The following is a 16,028-nucleotide window of genomic DNA, read 5'->3' as shown; positions in this document are numbered from 1 at the left end:
CCAGGAGTTTTCTTAGTGTTCTCCTCTCTGCCACTGTCACCAGGGAGTCCAGCTTCATGCCGACCACAGAGCCGGCCTGATCAGTTTGTCCAGCCTGTTAGTACACCTTTTGTTTATGTTACCCCCCAGCAGACAACAGCATAAAAAAGTGTACTGGCCACCACAGACTGGTAGCACATCCAAAGGAGTTTCCTGCAGATGTTGAAGGCTCCCAGTCTTCAGGAAGTACAGACGGCTCTGGCCCTTCTTGTACAGGTGATCTGTACAGCATGTCCAGTCCAGCTTGTTGTCCAGCCACAACCCGAGGTACTTGTAGCTGCCTACAATCTCCACCTCGTCGTCCCTGATGGTCACTGGACGTGGCTGTGGGCTGGACTTCCTGAAGTCAATGACCAGCTCCTTAGTCTTTGAGGTGTTAAGCTGGAGATGGTTCACCTGACTCCAGGTGACAAAGTCACTGACTACACTTCTGTACTCATCCTCTCCATCATCCCTGATACAGCCCACGATGGCTGTGTCTTCTGCAAACTTCTGGATGTGACACAGTTCTGAGTTGTAGCAGAAGTCTGAGGTGTAAAGGGTGAAGAGGAGGGGGGCCAGCACCGTCCCCTGGGGAGCTCCAGTGCTGCTGATGACAGTGTCTGATGTGGTGTCCTTTAGCCTGACGTACTGCGGTCTCTCCGTGAGGTAGTCAGCAATCCAGGACACCAAGTAGTGGTCCACAGACATCTCCCTCAGTTTGTCCAGTAGCAGCAGGGGCTGGATGGTGTTGAAGGCACTTGAGAAGTCCAAGAAAAGAATCCTCACTGTGCCCCTCCCTTTGTCCAGATGTGCTTGAACACGGTGTAGGAGGTAGAGAATGGCGTCCTCCACACCCACACCTGCCCAGTAGGCAAACTGTAGCGGGTCCTGAGCCTGATGCACTTGGGGCTTGAGGAGGTCGAGGATGAGCCGCTCCATTGTCTTCATCAGCTGTGATGTGAGTGCCACCGGTCTGTAGTCGTTCAGCTCCTGAGGGCAGTTTCTCTTTGGGACTGGAACAACACAGGATGTTTTCCACAGGGTAGGCACTCTCCCCAGCTGCAGACTGAGGTTGAAGACAGTAGGCCTGTCCCTGATGATCTCAGGGGTCTGGATGCTTCATAGGGAACCAACAAATCCACAATGTATTTTGGTCCAAGACCATTTAGTGCTTTGTAAGCCAAGAGTAAATTTTAAAATGTATCCTTTGACTCACAGGAAGCCAGTGCAGTGATCTGAGTACAGGTGTGATGTGGTCCAGTTTCCTGGTGTTAGTCAGAACTCAGGCAGCAGCGTTTTGGACCAGCTGTAGCTGCCTGATTGATTTTTTGTTAAGACCTGTGGAATGCCATTATAATAATCCTACTGAAAATGAATGCGTGAATATGTTTTTCTGTGTCTTGTTTGGACAGAAAGCCTTTGATCCTAACAATGTTTTTCAGGTGGTAATAGGCCAACATAGTAATAGCTTTTATATGGTTGTTAAAATTCAGGTCTGATCTAAGAGCTTTCATTTTTGGGGCCAAAAACAAGCACTTCTGTCTAATCTGCATTGAGCTGGAGAAAGTTCTGGCTCATCCACTCATTGATTTGTTGAGTACACTTACTTAATAACAATAAAAAGGGTTATATCTGTCCGGGCGCGGGTGGCCGGCTTTAGGACCCGGGGGAAACCTTTGCGACACACACACACACATGGAGTCAGCAGTCCCCCCCCCCTCCCTGCTCTGAGGAACGTCTCTGCCCTCTCGTCACGTGGACTCGTTTCACCTGGCATGGCGAGGATCACGCAGGTAAGGCTTTTAACTCCAGACACACAGCTACACTAGTTCAACAAGCTAGTCTTGCCAGGTTTGTTTTTTGCATCGCTAGCTAGTTAAACCTAACGTGCTTATTGGACCAGGTTCAGCTAAATGGAAACTTTAACCATAACTTTAAGTCAGTTAATAACACGCGGCCACCGAAACACTTTTTTCACCGGAACAACTCGGCTGAAACGGGATGTTGTTGTGCCGACGCTCCAGCATGTCTGCCGTGTCTTTTCTTGCTCCATGTGAGCAGCTAAGTAAAGAGATCCGCTCCTGATGCATCTACAGCTGATGTTATTCTTTTAAACGCAGCATTAAAGCGTCTTCTAAGCAAAGAGACGGGCCGCGGAGTGAAAGCGATGAAAAGTGCACTCGTAGTGCATCAGCACGAGTTTCACTACTCGGCTTCTTTGCACTTCATTATTGATCCGCGTTATAAACATCTTACATGTGGGAATAAAGCAGCGCGCATGAGAAATGATCCAGGCCGCGTGGATGCATGAAATAATTTGACTGAATTGTTGTAGTGACTAGTCATTTTATTTGAAGGCTGAAAAAATCTGGACAAGGCGTAATGTCTGTCATTCTCTCAGTATACAATTGTTTTGTTATTGCACATCAAAAAGTATCTTTGAATGTTCAACTTTGATTGTTTAGTGATTAACTTTGTCCATTTCTGTCCCCAGAACAGTCCACAGGAGACTGATCCTGTCCCACCTGCCTCTCCTACCAGCAGCATTCATGAGGTGAATAATTGATAATTTATTAAAGTCCTGTTTTAAAATCTTCTATATTTCTCTGTAACACTGTATGCTGCTGTCATACTGTGTATTGTGTGGGGTGGGCAGTATTGTGCAGCTTAATAACAAAATCAGCTCAATCAACTCTATGTTTTTAATGGTCAGTGTTTATGCTGAAATGAATTCTCACTCTTGAGGAAAATATAACGTGTATTGACATTTTGTCAGTATATAATTGTTTGTTTATCACACAACACAAATAACTACAGTTTGAATGTTCAACTTCAGATGTTTAGTGCTTATTGCTTGTCCATTTCTGTCCCCAGAACAGTCCACAGGAGACTGATCCTGTCCCGCCTGCCTCTCCTGCCAGCAGCATTCATGAGGTGAATAATTGATAATTTATTAAAGTCCTGTTTAAAAATCTTTGATATTTCTTTAACATTATATGCATGTATCCTAATCACATGTCTGTTTACAATCTTAAAATATCATGTATGTTGTCATTCTCTCAGTATACAATTGTTTTGTTATTGCACATCATGAGCTTCTACACTTTGAATGTTCAACTTTGATTGTTTAGTGATTAACTTTGTCCATTTCTGTCCCTAGAACAGTCCACAGGAGACTGATCCTGTCCCACCTGCCTCTCCTACCAGCAGCATTCATGAGGTGAATAATTGATAATTTATTAAAGTCCTGTTTTAAAAGTCTTCTATATTTCTCTGTAACACTGTATGCTGCTGTCATACTGTGTATTGTGGGGGATGGGCGGTGTTCTGACCTCCACCATGAGGCTAGACCAGTTTGAGCATCGTGTCCTCCTAGTTACTGCTGCTGTCTTACTGTGTATTGTGGGGGATGGGCGGTGTTCTGACCTCCACCATAAGGCTAGAAAGGCTAGACCAGTTTGTGTACCATGTCCTCCTAGTTACTGCTGCTGTCATACTGTGTATTGTGTGGGGTGGGCAGTATTGTGCAGCTTAATGACAAAATCAGCTCAATCAACTCTATGTTTTTAATGGTCAGTGTTTATGCTGAAATGAATTCTCACTCTTGAGGAAAATATAACGTATTGACATTTTGTCAGTATATAATTGTTTATTGCACAACACAAATAACTACAGTTTGAATGTTCCACTTCAGATGTTTAGTGCTTATTGCTTGTCCATTTCTGTCCCCAGAACAGTCCACAGGAGACTGATCCTGTCCCGCCTGCCTCTCCTGCCAGCAGCATTCATGAGGTAAATAATTTAAAAATTCAATATTTCTCTGTAACATTTTGTATACACATCCTAAACACATCCATCCATCCATTCAAAATTAGCATCTCAGACTTAAAATCCTTGGGTAATCTGCTTTATGTGAACTATATGTGTATGCTTACATTTGATAGATATTGGCGAACATAACCCAATTATGATTCAGAAAACATGTTTCGAAGGCTTTTAAAGTCAAACTGTCAGTTAGAGCAGTCTTTATCTTTAGGGAATGTACCCTGAATGTGTACATAAGTTATAGCACAACGCATTAATGATATATTTAGTGGCTTAAGTCGTGACTATATAAAAAATACTTGATTGCTTGAAATATTTGAGTACCTAAAATTTCTACTTAACCTTTGAACCTTCTGTTCAGAATTTCTTTGGGTGAGGATGGAAAAGTTCACATGTTTTGTTTGTTCGTTTACAAATAATAGCAAAATATATACATTTTCTTTTATATTTCCACAATTTACATTCTGTTAATGTTCTCCATCACACAAAAAGCAGTGTTTTTTGAATTGCAAGTGTTTTCATCAAATCAGATGAAGTGTAATTTTGATATTCATCATGATATTCTCATAACTATGTTTTTTCCAACAGATCTGTGAACATGATTTGGTCTCCTCAGTTGTACCAAGCTTCGACAAATGTGCCAGGTGTGGTGGACCTTATGCTGCGATCAAGTGGACTGGTATTAGATGTAAACGTGAGTAGTTTTGTTGAATAAATGATGCATTCATGCATGATGTACCAATATTAATTCATAATTATTACAGTATTTTTTTATTCAGTCTGCATAATATATCACATTTAGTGTTTGTTGACAAAGGTTTTCGGTTCACCAATTTCCACTAATTCAGTTACATAGACATAAAAGTACATTGAACATTTTCCATTCAAAGCAGTTTTCTACAAATCATATATTTACACACTCAGCTAAAGCAGCTATGTGTAAGACTAGGGTACCAAAGGTAGCATCTGAAGACTTAGGAAAGACACCATCACCCCAAGTCTATGGAGAACTTTGTAAAGCAGCCCTTGCAAAAATCATACTCTTCAACCGAAGACGTGGAGGAGAAGTTGCAAAAATGAGACTCAAAGGCTTCCTCGAAAGGGACACAACTGCCTTGCATAAGGATGTTGCCAGCGGCCTTACAAAATTCGAACAAAAACTTTGTAACCACTTCAGTTGCGTGGAAATTAGGGGTAAAAGAGGGCGCAAAGTTGCTGTGCTGCTGTCACCAGACATGGTTGATGCCTTAACACATCTTATCAGCAAAAGAACAGAGTGTGGAGTCCCAGAAGAGAATGAATTCCTGTTTGCAAGACCCCATTGTTTGTCTTCTTATAGAGGACAGGACTGTTTGAGGATTTATGCAAATGAGTGTGGCGCTCAGAACCCTGAACTCCTCAGGTCAAGTCACTTGTGCAAGCATGTTGCAACTTTGTCACAAATCCTGAACCTCAAAAATCATGAGTTGGATCAAGTTGCAGACTTCTTAGGACATGACGTTCGTGTCCACAGAGAATATTACAGGCTTCCAGAGGCTACAACGCAGCTGGCCAAAATATCAAAATTACTTCTTGCCTTGGAGAAAGGGTCCCTGACAAATCTTCAAGGCAAATCACTTGAAGAGATTGACATTGAAGGTATTGCTATTAAAAGTTGTTTTCAGCTGTGTAGATCTGTGTAGATCATAAAGTTTGGTTTACAAGAATTGCTAACAGATATTTTTACTGTAGCAAAAATATGACCTAACCTCTAGAATGTTATGCTTTCCACACAGCCTGCCTGCCATTTGTCCCTCACACAACCCCACTTAAAAAACATCTGTCCCTTTTACCTCAACAAGCTAATCTTCATTGTAATATTATTCATAATGTTTTATCGCTGTAACTCAATGTTTGCCGTTTAATTCTCTCATGTTTTATTATTTATTTTCTTCATTTTTTGTCAGATGACATGAACCTGAGTGATTCTGAGCAAAGCGAAGACAGTGAGTTTGATGAACAGCAGCCCCTCATACATTCACATACAAGTGTTGGTAAGTGTGCCTAGAAATATTTTTAACTAGAAATATTAATAACTGAATTGGCACAAACCTGCTTATATTACATGAACTTTATTGAGCCGTACTATTAATTCTACAGGAATGAAAAGAGCCAGCCAATATGAGCAGGAATGTCCAGGAACCTCAGGTGATATGACTAAGCATCCTCGTTGATGTTTGATTCATTACATGTAGTAATGTTAGATGGATGTTTGTTAGATGGATACAGCAGTGCAGGAGTCATCACAGGGCATGCCATAGGAGCTACAGCTGCTCTTGTCTGTATGTCTCCATTTCCAGTACTTCAGTTCAGTCATTAGTCATTTTATCATGACATAGCAGGGAGACTTGAATATAAATTATTTTTAATGGATGCATTCCTTTTAGCTATGCAAGTTCAAGTGGTCTGCTATTGTACATGCTAACTGGCATGGCATGGCTTATTGGGATATACCTGAATCATAATCAATCATAGTCATTATTGTTGTCCTGTACCTGTAATGACAGGTCAAATCATCACATGAACATTCAACTACTTTATTCTGTAGGGATGAAGAGAGACAGGCAGCCTGTTGAGGAACCTCCAGGCACCTCAGATGGTATGACCACTACTTCAATCCACCAGCCTCCTTGATGTTTGATTCATTACACGTAGACAAGGCAATGCTGCTCGCTATTTTAATGTTAGTCAGGCAGGGTTTGTTAGATGGATACAGCAGTGCAGGAGTCATCACAGGGCATGCCATATGAGCTACAGCTGCTCTTGTCTGTATGTCTGTTTGTCTCCATTTCCAGTACTTCAGTTCAGTTATTAGTCATTTTGTCATGACATAGCAAGGAGAGTTGAATTTAAACTACTTTTGTTAATAGATGCATTCCTTTTAGCCATGCAAGTTCAAGTGGTCTGCCATTGTACATGCTAACTCACTGGTATGGCTTATTGGGATATACCTGTAACATAACAAGCACTATTGTGGCGCACAGTTGCACGGCCAGGAAGCTATATTCCAAACGTAATCTCGCCCGCACTTTTTGTGCAAGTGACAATATAGTTCCATTCCTGTACCTGTAGTGACAGGTTGAAGTGTCTGTTGTGAAATACACAAATCATCACATGAACATTCAACTACTCTATTCTGTAGGGATGAAGAGAGACAGGCAGCCTGCTGAGGAACCTCCAAGCACCTCAGATGGTATGACCACTACCTCAGTCCACCAGCATCCTTGATGTTTGATTCATTACATGTAGGCTAAGCAATATTACTGTTTGCTATTATATCCATATACCTAATCTTTTTTTTCACTATACAGATATTGACTCTGCCATTGAAAGCACATCTACTGGTAAGACAACATGTTTTTTCTGAAGCAAAACACTTTAAATGGGTTTTAATACTAGTCTACAAACTGTGAAGATAAAATCAGTGATGTTTGTCATTGCACAGCATATCGTCACCCTATTAAATGAATGGCCTAGGTAATGTTTTGACCAAAATGAATATTTGGCCTAAATATCATATGCTCTGCTTTTGGTGAAGTTATGTGTTGTCTGAAAAACTTGGAAAAAAGGACTCAGGCCATTATTCTAATAGTGTGAGGATATGCAAGCCCTGGTAGGTGAGGCTCAGCTTCCTGCTTCTCCATTTCCTCAGTTCACAAAATACATTCTGAGTAGTGTTGTGGAGTGTTGAGGTGTTGTTCAAGCGTGCAGTGGAACGCAGTGACTTCCTCTGTGGTGTCCTGTCATGGACACGATGCTCATGAAGACTCATGAAGTGATATGTTAACCAGTTCCAGGGGTTGTTTTTGTTGGGATTGTTGTGTGAATACCATTTGACAATCTGTTTTTCCTCTCTTGTAGTGAGTCTGGATGCCAAGGGAAATAATGCAAGGAGATCTGTTTTAAGTACACTTTCCTGTTGGGATGAAGAGGCCCAGGTAGCCTGTTGGCACGTCAGATGGTATGACCCCTAACTCAATCCACCAGCTTCCTCGAGGTTGGAGCAGTGAATGGTGTGAAAGACATTTGGTTCTATAATGTTGCAGCACTTTTTTAGTTTTTTGTTAAATGTTTTAAAATGTACAAGCCAAGATGTTTTATGATTGTTTTTGCTGCAATAAATGTGGCTTGCAGTGCATTGACTGGTGTTTGTCTCGTAGCATCACAAAAACATTCTCTGTAATCATGAAAGAGGTATTAACTATATAAAATATGTAATATATATGTGAGCTATATTGCCAGTTAAAATGTGTCCTCACAAATCAGGTATGTCTTCACAATGCATAGTCTGGCGTATTGTGTGTTGTGTAAAACAAATTGTCCACATATAGTAGGTGTGTCCTTTCAATGGACAATGCCTTCACGTTTGTGTTTGTGTTTAGCCATGTTCCATTAATGGTATTTGACCCTTTAATACACCTCAGTGACATTTTTGTGTGTGTGTATAGCTACTGTCTGCACAAATTGAGTTAGTCCTCCTAATTTCTCTTTGTGTCATGGGCGGGGCTAATTACCTCATTATCTCCTGTCCGCCTAACTAACCATGTTGTCAGGTTGTTATATCTTGGGTTGTGTGCTGTGTATTTAAGATTTAAAGTGACATTTGTGTTCTATGGCTCAAAACAGATTTTTTGACATACCCCATATCATCGTAAAGCAAGTGGAAAGGGGTGTCCGCCTAATGTAGCAAAAAACGCGTTTGGCCAGCAGTGTCCGTCTAGTTCACATAGACCCGTATGTGTGTGTGTGTGTGTGTGTGTGTGTGTGTGTGTGTGAAATCAGCTGCAGATCAGACAGATACTCTCTGAATGTTGGTCATGTGACTGCTGCTCACATGTGACCCCATCATGGCTTCCTGCCTCCTGCTGAGGAGGACAGAACTTTTAGTATTTACTGAATCTTGTTGCACATGATGCATTCAAGGACCATTTTCACAGTTTGTGACTGTGATTAACTGTTGAAACAGTAAAGTAGAGATGTTTTTCTTATTTCTAGACTTCTATAAACACATAAAACAAATATTTAACGTCTTCTCTTCTGTCATGTTTCTTCTTCCTGCCTCCTGGCCTGCAGCTGGTTTGCCGGGCGGATATCTCGCGGCGTGGCAGAAGGTCGACTCAGACACAGGGAGTGTGGAGCTTTCCTGGTCAGAGAGAGCGAGAGCGCTCCCGGGGAGTTCTCCATGTCTGTCAGGTAGGAGATAATTCCCCTCACATGTCCCTGTAAGAGCCGTATGAGCCGTGTACAGGGACAACACACAGCTGCACAGTTCTCCACAGGGACCATCCATGTTTCATCTGATGCAGTCTGATGAAATGAGCACATCTATGTGCACACACATCTTCATTACTCCTTCTTGGTTCATTATATTGGAAGTGTGTGTGTGTGTGTGTGTGTGTGTGTGTGTGCAGCAGTGGCAGGGGATCAGAGAGCCAGGCAGAGGATAAGGTGGAGGGTAAGAGGGAGGATCTGTAGCCCCTCTGGCCTGATGTGAGTTAATCCTGTCTGGCACAACACGGCATCGGGAGCTGCTGCTGAACGGTCGTCCTGTCGGTGGGAGCAGCTGAGGATCGGTGCTGTGCCTCGGGAGGATGTGTGTGTGTAGGGGGTCTGGAGTCTAAGTTTAGGTGCTGATGAAGCTCCTCCATGAGCTGTGAGCAGCTAGAGGACAGGCAGGGGTTAAGAGCTGGTTATTGTTGGAGGATCTGCCGTGACAATTGAGGACAGGCCTAAAAAAAGTGAAGATGATGGAAGGTGGAGGAGCGTTGTGTGATAGATTGATTTGCCAGGAGGGGACAGAGAGGATTTAGACGCTTCCTGTTTACTGATGTCTCCCTGGCTGGTGTTGCAGGATGGTGCAGCAGCTTTAAAATATGGGTCAGATCAGCGTGTGTGTGTGTGTGCTGACAATGCTCCTGTCAGAGCAGACGTCTTGACAGCTGTAAGTGTGGAGACTGCAGTCGGCTCGGTCCGGCTTTGACGTCAGTCTGTGAAAAATCCACTTTCACAGTGAATGAAGCCGGGACGGCACATTTTTACAGGAAACTACGACACACTTCATGCCCATATAAGGTCATGATGTCTGAAGATGCTGTTTACATCCATCCAGATGCAAAAACATGTAGCACCGACTTTTTCAGACAGTAAACGACCATCAGTGTGTTTACTGTGTGTTTGTGTGGTAGATTAAAAACCTGCTGAGCTCCTGTTAACCACAGACCTTATTTCACACATATGACCAACAACAACACACACTGAGGGGACAGGAAGTGCTAACATGCTAACACTCAGAACACACACTGAGGGGACAGGAAGTGCTAACATGCTAACACTCAGAACACACACTGAGGGGACAGGAAGTGCTAACATGCTAACACTCAGAACACACACTGAGGGGACAGGAAGTGCTAACATGCTAACATTCAACACACACTGAGGGGGCAGAAAGAGCTAACATGCTAACAATGAAAACGCGCACTGAGGGGACAGGAAGTGCTAACATGCTAACATGCTAACAATGAAAACACGCACTGAGGGGACAGGAAGTGCTAACATGCTAACATGTTTCAGGGTTTTGTGCCTCATGTCGTGTTTACAAATTAGGTTATGGCCACAAATTGGTTTCCTGAGGATGCAGTGACGTGTGATTCTTATCAGTTTAACCTGGATAGATGTGCCTCACAGTCCAAACAGTAGAATATACAAAGAACATGACCTCAGTGGCAGCTCTGCCTCATTTAAAGTGGCTTTATTGAGCACAGATCATCGGGGAGCTCATTTTAAACTGTTTCTGTTTGAAAGGTGGAATCTCTGAGGCTGTGCCGGTGAAACCGTCCCGATGGGTTATTTAGTAGCTTATTTTTGGAAAGCCAAGCAAAGTGATGCCAAGCTCAACTTTTATAGGAGGAATCCATCCTGCCTACCCGGGCGTTCTCACAGTTCCCTTTGAGTCAGCAGTGCTTGTACCCACAGGATGTCTCGTACCCACAGACCTACAACTTAGATCTCTGCAACAAAAAACAACAACTCGTCTGCTATTTGGTTGTTTAGGGACTTTTCACATTCTCAAAGAGAAACTTTCACTTTTACTCCGGTGGGAAAATATCACCTCCTCATTCATGATATCACATAAAGTCACTGAAAGTAACAAAACTCAGCATGAGCTCTCTATTCTGATTCTGAGACACCTTATTTCTCTCATCCTGCCTCTGATTAAAGCACCAAACCCTATTACTGCTATAGATTTGGTGGATTTGTCACTGAAGGACCACCTCATATCATCATGAACTAATGTTCCACCAGCTCCTAAAGGCTCGAAAGGTGCCACATTACCTGTCTGAACAAAGGCTACATGCTAACAAGTGACTAAATGGGACTACAAACGATGTCATTAAAGGTCATCAAGGTGTTTGTCCTGTAGAAGAGGTCAGAGCAGTGAACTTGGTGGTGCTGATGTTGTAGTCATGTGACTGTGCTGTAGCTGCTTTATAGCATAGCATTAGCTTTTAGCTGATCATATTTAGGCTTCAAACATCATAAAGTGGAGTTCATTAGTGAAGATGATCCTGCTGAACTACACCTGTGAGGATCATTAACTTTATTTATTTATTGTGATAAGCCAACAGACAACGGAGGAATCTGATTGGCTGTTTGTGGAGATGCTAACTTCCTGGTTGGACTACAGAAATGTACTTCCTGGTTCACCACATACGAATAAAGTTATAAATATTACTATAAAAGCTGAAACAAACTGCGCCCAGTTATGCTAAGACGTATATTTCCATCATAATCCTGTTAAATTAGCTGTAATCTCTGTTTCTGCGGATGTCTGTGGGCTGACACGCATGCAGAAAATACACTTCAATAATAATTCGCCTCCTCTGTGGTGTTGTTATCACTACTGTACATGCAAACACTCAGCTGAGTTGTTTGTTGTGTGCTGCAGCTCTGATTGTGTTTGTTTGATGGTGCTCCTGCTCACACACACGTACACACTCGGTGTTCCTGAGTCTTTGTCTGGTAACAGGTGAAGGTCGCGTAAAACAATAGACTTCTTCTCTGCTCTGTTTGTCACCAGTCTGTCAACAACTGTGTGTGTGTGTTATTACAGTTTTTATTATAGTTCCCTTCCTTCCTCGGTCATGTGGTCATAGTCAGACCATTTCAGCTGCAGAGAAAGTGTCTTAAACTGTGCTACACTGTATCAGCGCCACCATCCGGACATGTCCTCAGGTATCATTGACTCATCACGGCTCATCCTGGTAGAAGAGTCATCAGTCATCATTACTCTTACTTATGGGCGCCATTAGTCCACAGAGGAAGCGTTAAAGGGAAGTGACCCTGCGGGGGTTAATTCTACAGCCACACAGAGCGGGCTCAGCGTGGCATGAATGCCATCGCTTCAGGGGCGATTTCACACTCGATGGACCTCGGAATGAGGAGAAACACAGTAGTTGTGTTGGATAAATAACGACATGCAGAAAGTGAGTCAGTGAGGTTATGTAACGGCTGAATAAATATGTAGCACAGGGAGCCGCGGCGTTTCTGTGGAATTCTCCTTTAAGTTTATACATCTGTGAAACTGCAGAAACGCACGACTTTAATATTAATATGCTCGTTCAAAATAAGACCTAGTGGACAACATCATGTGTATGACTTCGTGCTGCTCGCCCGGCTCTTGGTGCAGGCCATGTTTACTTCGCATCGTCCATCCCAGCGTCCCAGCTTGTGTGATTAAAACCAGTCCAGATGGTCCAGGACGCTGTGGCATGTCTGGGTTTCAGTGCTGTCGGAACTACTGACGGGAAGTCCAGCTCTCTAAAGATTCGGCTCTTTTGGCTCGGCTCCTTCAGAAGAGGCTGGAGAGCTCATCATCGATGACTTCCTGATGTAAAAGTTGATGTAAAAAAACACTGTGACATCGCCTGTTCTGAGAATGCACAAGTTGATGCTGGGTCACATCATGAGCTTCCTGCTTCCAGCCTCAGCTCCGCCTGTTTGCCTGTATGTGGATTAACCAGGAGTTTAGGTGGACTGTATGCTGCTACTGTTGGTGTGTACTGTATACTTGTTGTAACAAGAGAAAGCTAAATCTGGATTCATCATCAGAGAGTGAGCAGGCGCCTCAGGGCCGATGTCCACACACACACACACAGATGTTCAGGGAAGGTGAGCAGAGTGTGTGTGTGTTTAGAGACTAAAAGAGTGAACATTCACATTTGCACAAGAACACTTTCAGCTGGAGTGTCTCCATCTTTTATCATCCTTCTCCATCATTTGCTCCATCACAGCTCTCTCTACTCTGCACACACACGCAGCCGTCTATGGAGTGATGCTTTATTAATGCTACACAAGGTGCCAAACCGCTCACTCCTTCAGTTGACATGCAAAAAAGAGCCTGACACACACTTCACCAATCACACACACCCACTGATGTAATGTGCAGCGCGCACACACACACTGACACACACACACAGCTGGAGGTGTCATTCTGACTGTGTGAAGTCCTCTAGACATCTGCAGTGGTTCAGAAACTGAAGAGCAGATTAGAGAAAGAGGAGGAGGCGGAGGAGGAGGCCGAGAGCGAGGAACACGAGGAAGTGAGAATAGACTGAAGGAGGAAGTGCAAGGAGAGAGAGAGAGAGCGAGATGGACGAGTGACCTTCATGGATGTGGGATTGTGCTGGCGTAGAGTAAAAGTTTTACAAATAGCTCTGGTGCTGGTCTGTGTCTGCGCTCCGTCTCTACATCTACCGTCACTTCCTTTAACTCAGAGAGAGAGCGTAATCTCTCCATCGCTGTGGGCCTTAATTACACTGGATCAGAGAGGAGTGTGTGTGTGAGAGAGAAAGAGAGATCAAGCAGAGACAGATGCTTTCACTGTTACTACAGCAAACGGCTTCTCTAATGAATAAAATGGTCCATACAACAACAAGAAAAGCAGAGTTCACTCCAGTACTTCTGCTCACTCCTCTACACGAGATGGAGTCACTCCACACCGAAGAAAAAAGCATTCGTGATACATTTTCTGACATTAAAGTGGTGGATTTATGACAGATATTAACTCCCAGGGGTCCCTTTGTTCACATTTGCCACTTGTTTACTTTTTCAAGTTCCAAAACAGTTCATTGAGCATTTTTTGTGATTTTTTTATTGTCATAAATAGTTTTTTTGTTTGTTTTTGGGCCCAATATGTTAATAGAGTAGGTTAAAGTTAAAAAATTGTAGTTGTGGTTTCAGTGTCCACACAGACTCCATGTCTGAGGAAGTCTGTGTGATTTTCTGTGTTCCTGACACGTGGTTCTGGATTTGTTCACACATTCTGTTGCACAAGAGGCCGCGTGGAGCAGCTGCCGTGCAGGGGCCGCCACTTTAAACCTGTTTCCTTCCGTTTCTCACTTCCTACATGCTTTTATTTCTTCATCACTCCACAGTGAATCCCCCACAGTCTGCCTGTTCTGTCTATAAACGTCCTCGTCTCTTTCACCACGGTGGCAGTGAGAGAGCCCTACCAGCAGGGGGCGGCAGATAGTGTTAAGGGGTTGAAACAAAGATTAGTGAGCGGAAAAGAAGAAGAATGAGTTCATCTTCAAAGGCTTTGGTCTATAAATATGTCATAAAAACGTCTTTTTATGCTGCAGTTTCATCATGTTTCTGTGAGTCTGACTGGTGAGGAGGGAAATGAGGACACACACACAAAGGGCAGGGTGGAGGTGCAGCTGAATGGCATCCAGTCATCAGGGAGTCTGTCCGTCCTGCTTGTTCACAGAATGGAGAGAGGAATTCTGGGTAAAAACAGGCGGATGCTCATTCGCTTTCTGAGAGGCGCTCAGACTGACCACAAATGTCAAAGTGTGTTTGTCCTAGGAGGACTAGGAGGAGACATTTTTCTTTTCCCTCCACACATCATTAACACACACACACATACTCTGGGATGCGTTTAGAAACACGGGGGTGATTTCTGCTACATATTACATGCAGTTATGTAACCGCATAATCACGTCGAGATGTCCAGATTCCAAAGATAAGGTGGCACGTTACTAAGCAACCACCGCCGAGCAGGACCGGGGGGTTGGGGCGGCAGGTATGACTGCCAACAACGTCCAACCGGCCGGCCGAACTCCACAGATCACCGCTCTGCTATTTATATCCTCATTATTTAGCCGCACTGAGTCACTGTGTCCACCAAACATGATCAAAATATCATCCTGTGTGCCTTTTGTAGTCAATATAGGTATTTATTTTTGACATGAATTGTTTATAAAACTATAGAAATAATAAATATAACAATATAATAAATAAATAAAATCATATAATACACAGTAAGGCTGGTTTCTCAGTGAGACGCACTAACAGGAGTGCACTGAGCGCCTGCCAGCTCCACCAGCTGACAGCTGTGCAGCTGGTGGAGAGGCTTCGCCCCCCCCCCCCCACTCCTTTGTGATGTCACCTAACTCTCCACCTTTTGTTTTTGGTGTGCTGCAGTTACGGGGACCATGTCCAGCACTTCAAGGTGCTGCAGGACCGCTGCAGTCAGTACTACGTGTGGGACGAGGTCTTCTCCTCCCTGAACGAGCTGGTGGAGTTCTACCATAGCAACAGCATCGCTAAGGAGAGGACGGTGTTTCTGAGGGACCCTGAACACTTCGCCAGGGTGAGTCTGCTTCTGATTCCAGCTTGTTTCAGGAACTAGTCCGACCCTCAGAGGTTACTGCATCAGTAAGAGTCTCTCACATGTTGTGGAGGGAGTTTGGTCCATTCTTCTTCTTCATTTAAGGTCCCACCGCAGCATTTCAGCTGGGTCGAGGTCTGGACTTTGGCTGGTCCTACTTTGGTGTACAGTTTGACTCCATTGGTATCAGAGGACTTGGTATGGTCCCCTCAGTGCCTGCAGGGTGTCCAGGTCCTGTGGCTGCAAAACAAGCCCAAACCATCAGCCCTCCACCGCCGTGCTTGACAGTGTGTTTGAGGTGTTTCTACTGAAATGCTGCCCCTGGTCTTTAGAGGTCTGATGATCAGCTCATCAGCAGCACCTGCTGCAGCTCACCTTCACAAGTTCCAGATGTTCTTTTTGTCTTTTTTCTTCGCTGTTGTTAAGTAAATAACGGCACCGCCAGACACCGTACATGCAGCATTTTCACAGT

At 43.7% G+C, this 16,028-nt stretch overlaps 1 protein-coding gene across 5 annotated transcripts in view; it reads left to right on the top strand.

Annotated features, from left to right (window-relative positions):
* grapa (GRB2 related adaptor protein a) overlaps window positions 1-16,028 on the top strand; it is a 34,157-nt gene that overhangs the window by 9,997 nt on the left and 8,132 nt on the right. Inside the window, exons 1-13 of one of the 5 annotated variants that reach the window (XM_028411277.1) lie at window positions 425-1,221; window positions 1,646-1,814; window positions 2,516-2,575; window positions 2,896-2,955; window positions 4,435-4,540; window positions 5,793-5,879; window positions 5,986-6,033; window positions 6,434-6,484; window positions 7,028-7,078; window positions 7,197-7,229; window positions 7,747-7,846; window positions 8,959-9,078; window positions 15,370-15,538. In XM_028411277.1, the coding sequence (XP_028267078.1) occupies window positions 1,118-1,221; window positions 1,646-1,814; window positions 2,516-2,575; window positions 2,896-2,955; window positions 4,435-4,540; window positions 5,793-5,879; window positions 5,986-6,033; window positions 6,434-6,484; window positions 7,028-7,078; window positions 7,197-7,229; window positions 7,747-7,846; window positions 8,959-9,078; window positions 15,370-15,538 (1,158 nt within the window). In that variant the 5' untranslated portion in view covers window positions 425-1,117. Of the gene's footprint in view, window positions 1-424; window positions 2,576-2,895; window positions 2,956-4,434; window positions 4,541-4,560; window positions 5,485-5,792; window positions 5,880-5,985; window positions 6,034-6,433; window positions 6,485-7,027; window positions 7,079-7,196; window positions 7,230-7,746; window positions 7,847-8,958; window positions 9,079-15,369; window positions 15,539-16,028 lie in introns of those variants that run through there. The other 4 variants (XM_028411278.1, XM_028411275.1, XM_028411276.1 and 1 more) reach the window with 4 other exon arrangements.

Source organism: Parambassis ranga, chromosome 8, assembly GCF_900634625.1.
Source record: "Parambassis ranga chromosome 8, fParRan2.1, whole genome shotgun sequence".
Lineage (NCBI taxonomy): Eukaryota > Metazoa > Chordata > Actinopteri > Ambassidae > Parambassis > Parambassis ranga.
The sequence above is the reverse complement of the archived record's forward strand: the minus strand, read 5'-3'. Positions and strand labels throughout refer to the sequence as shown.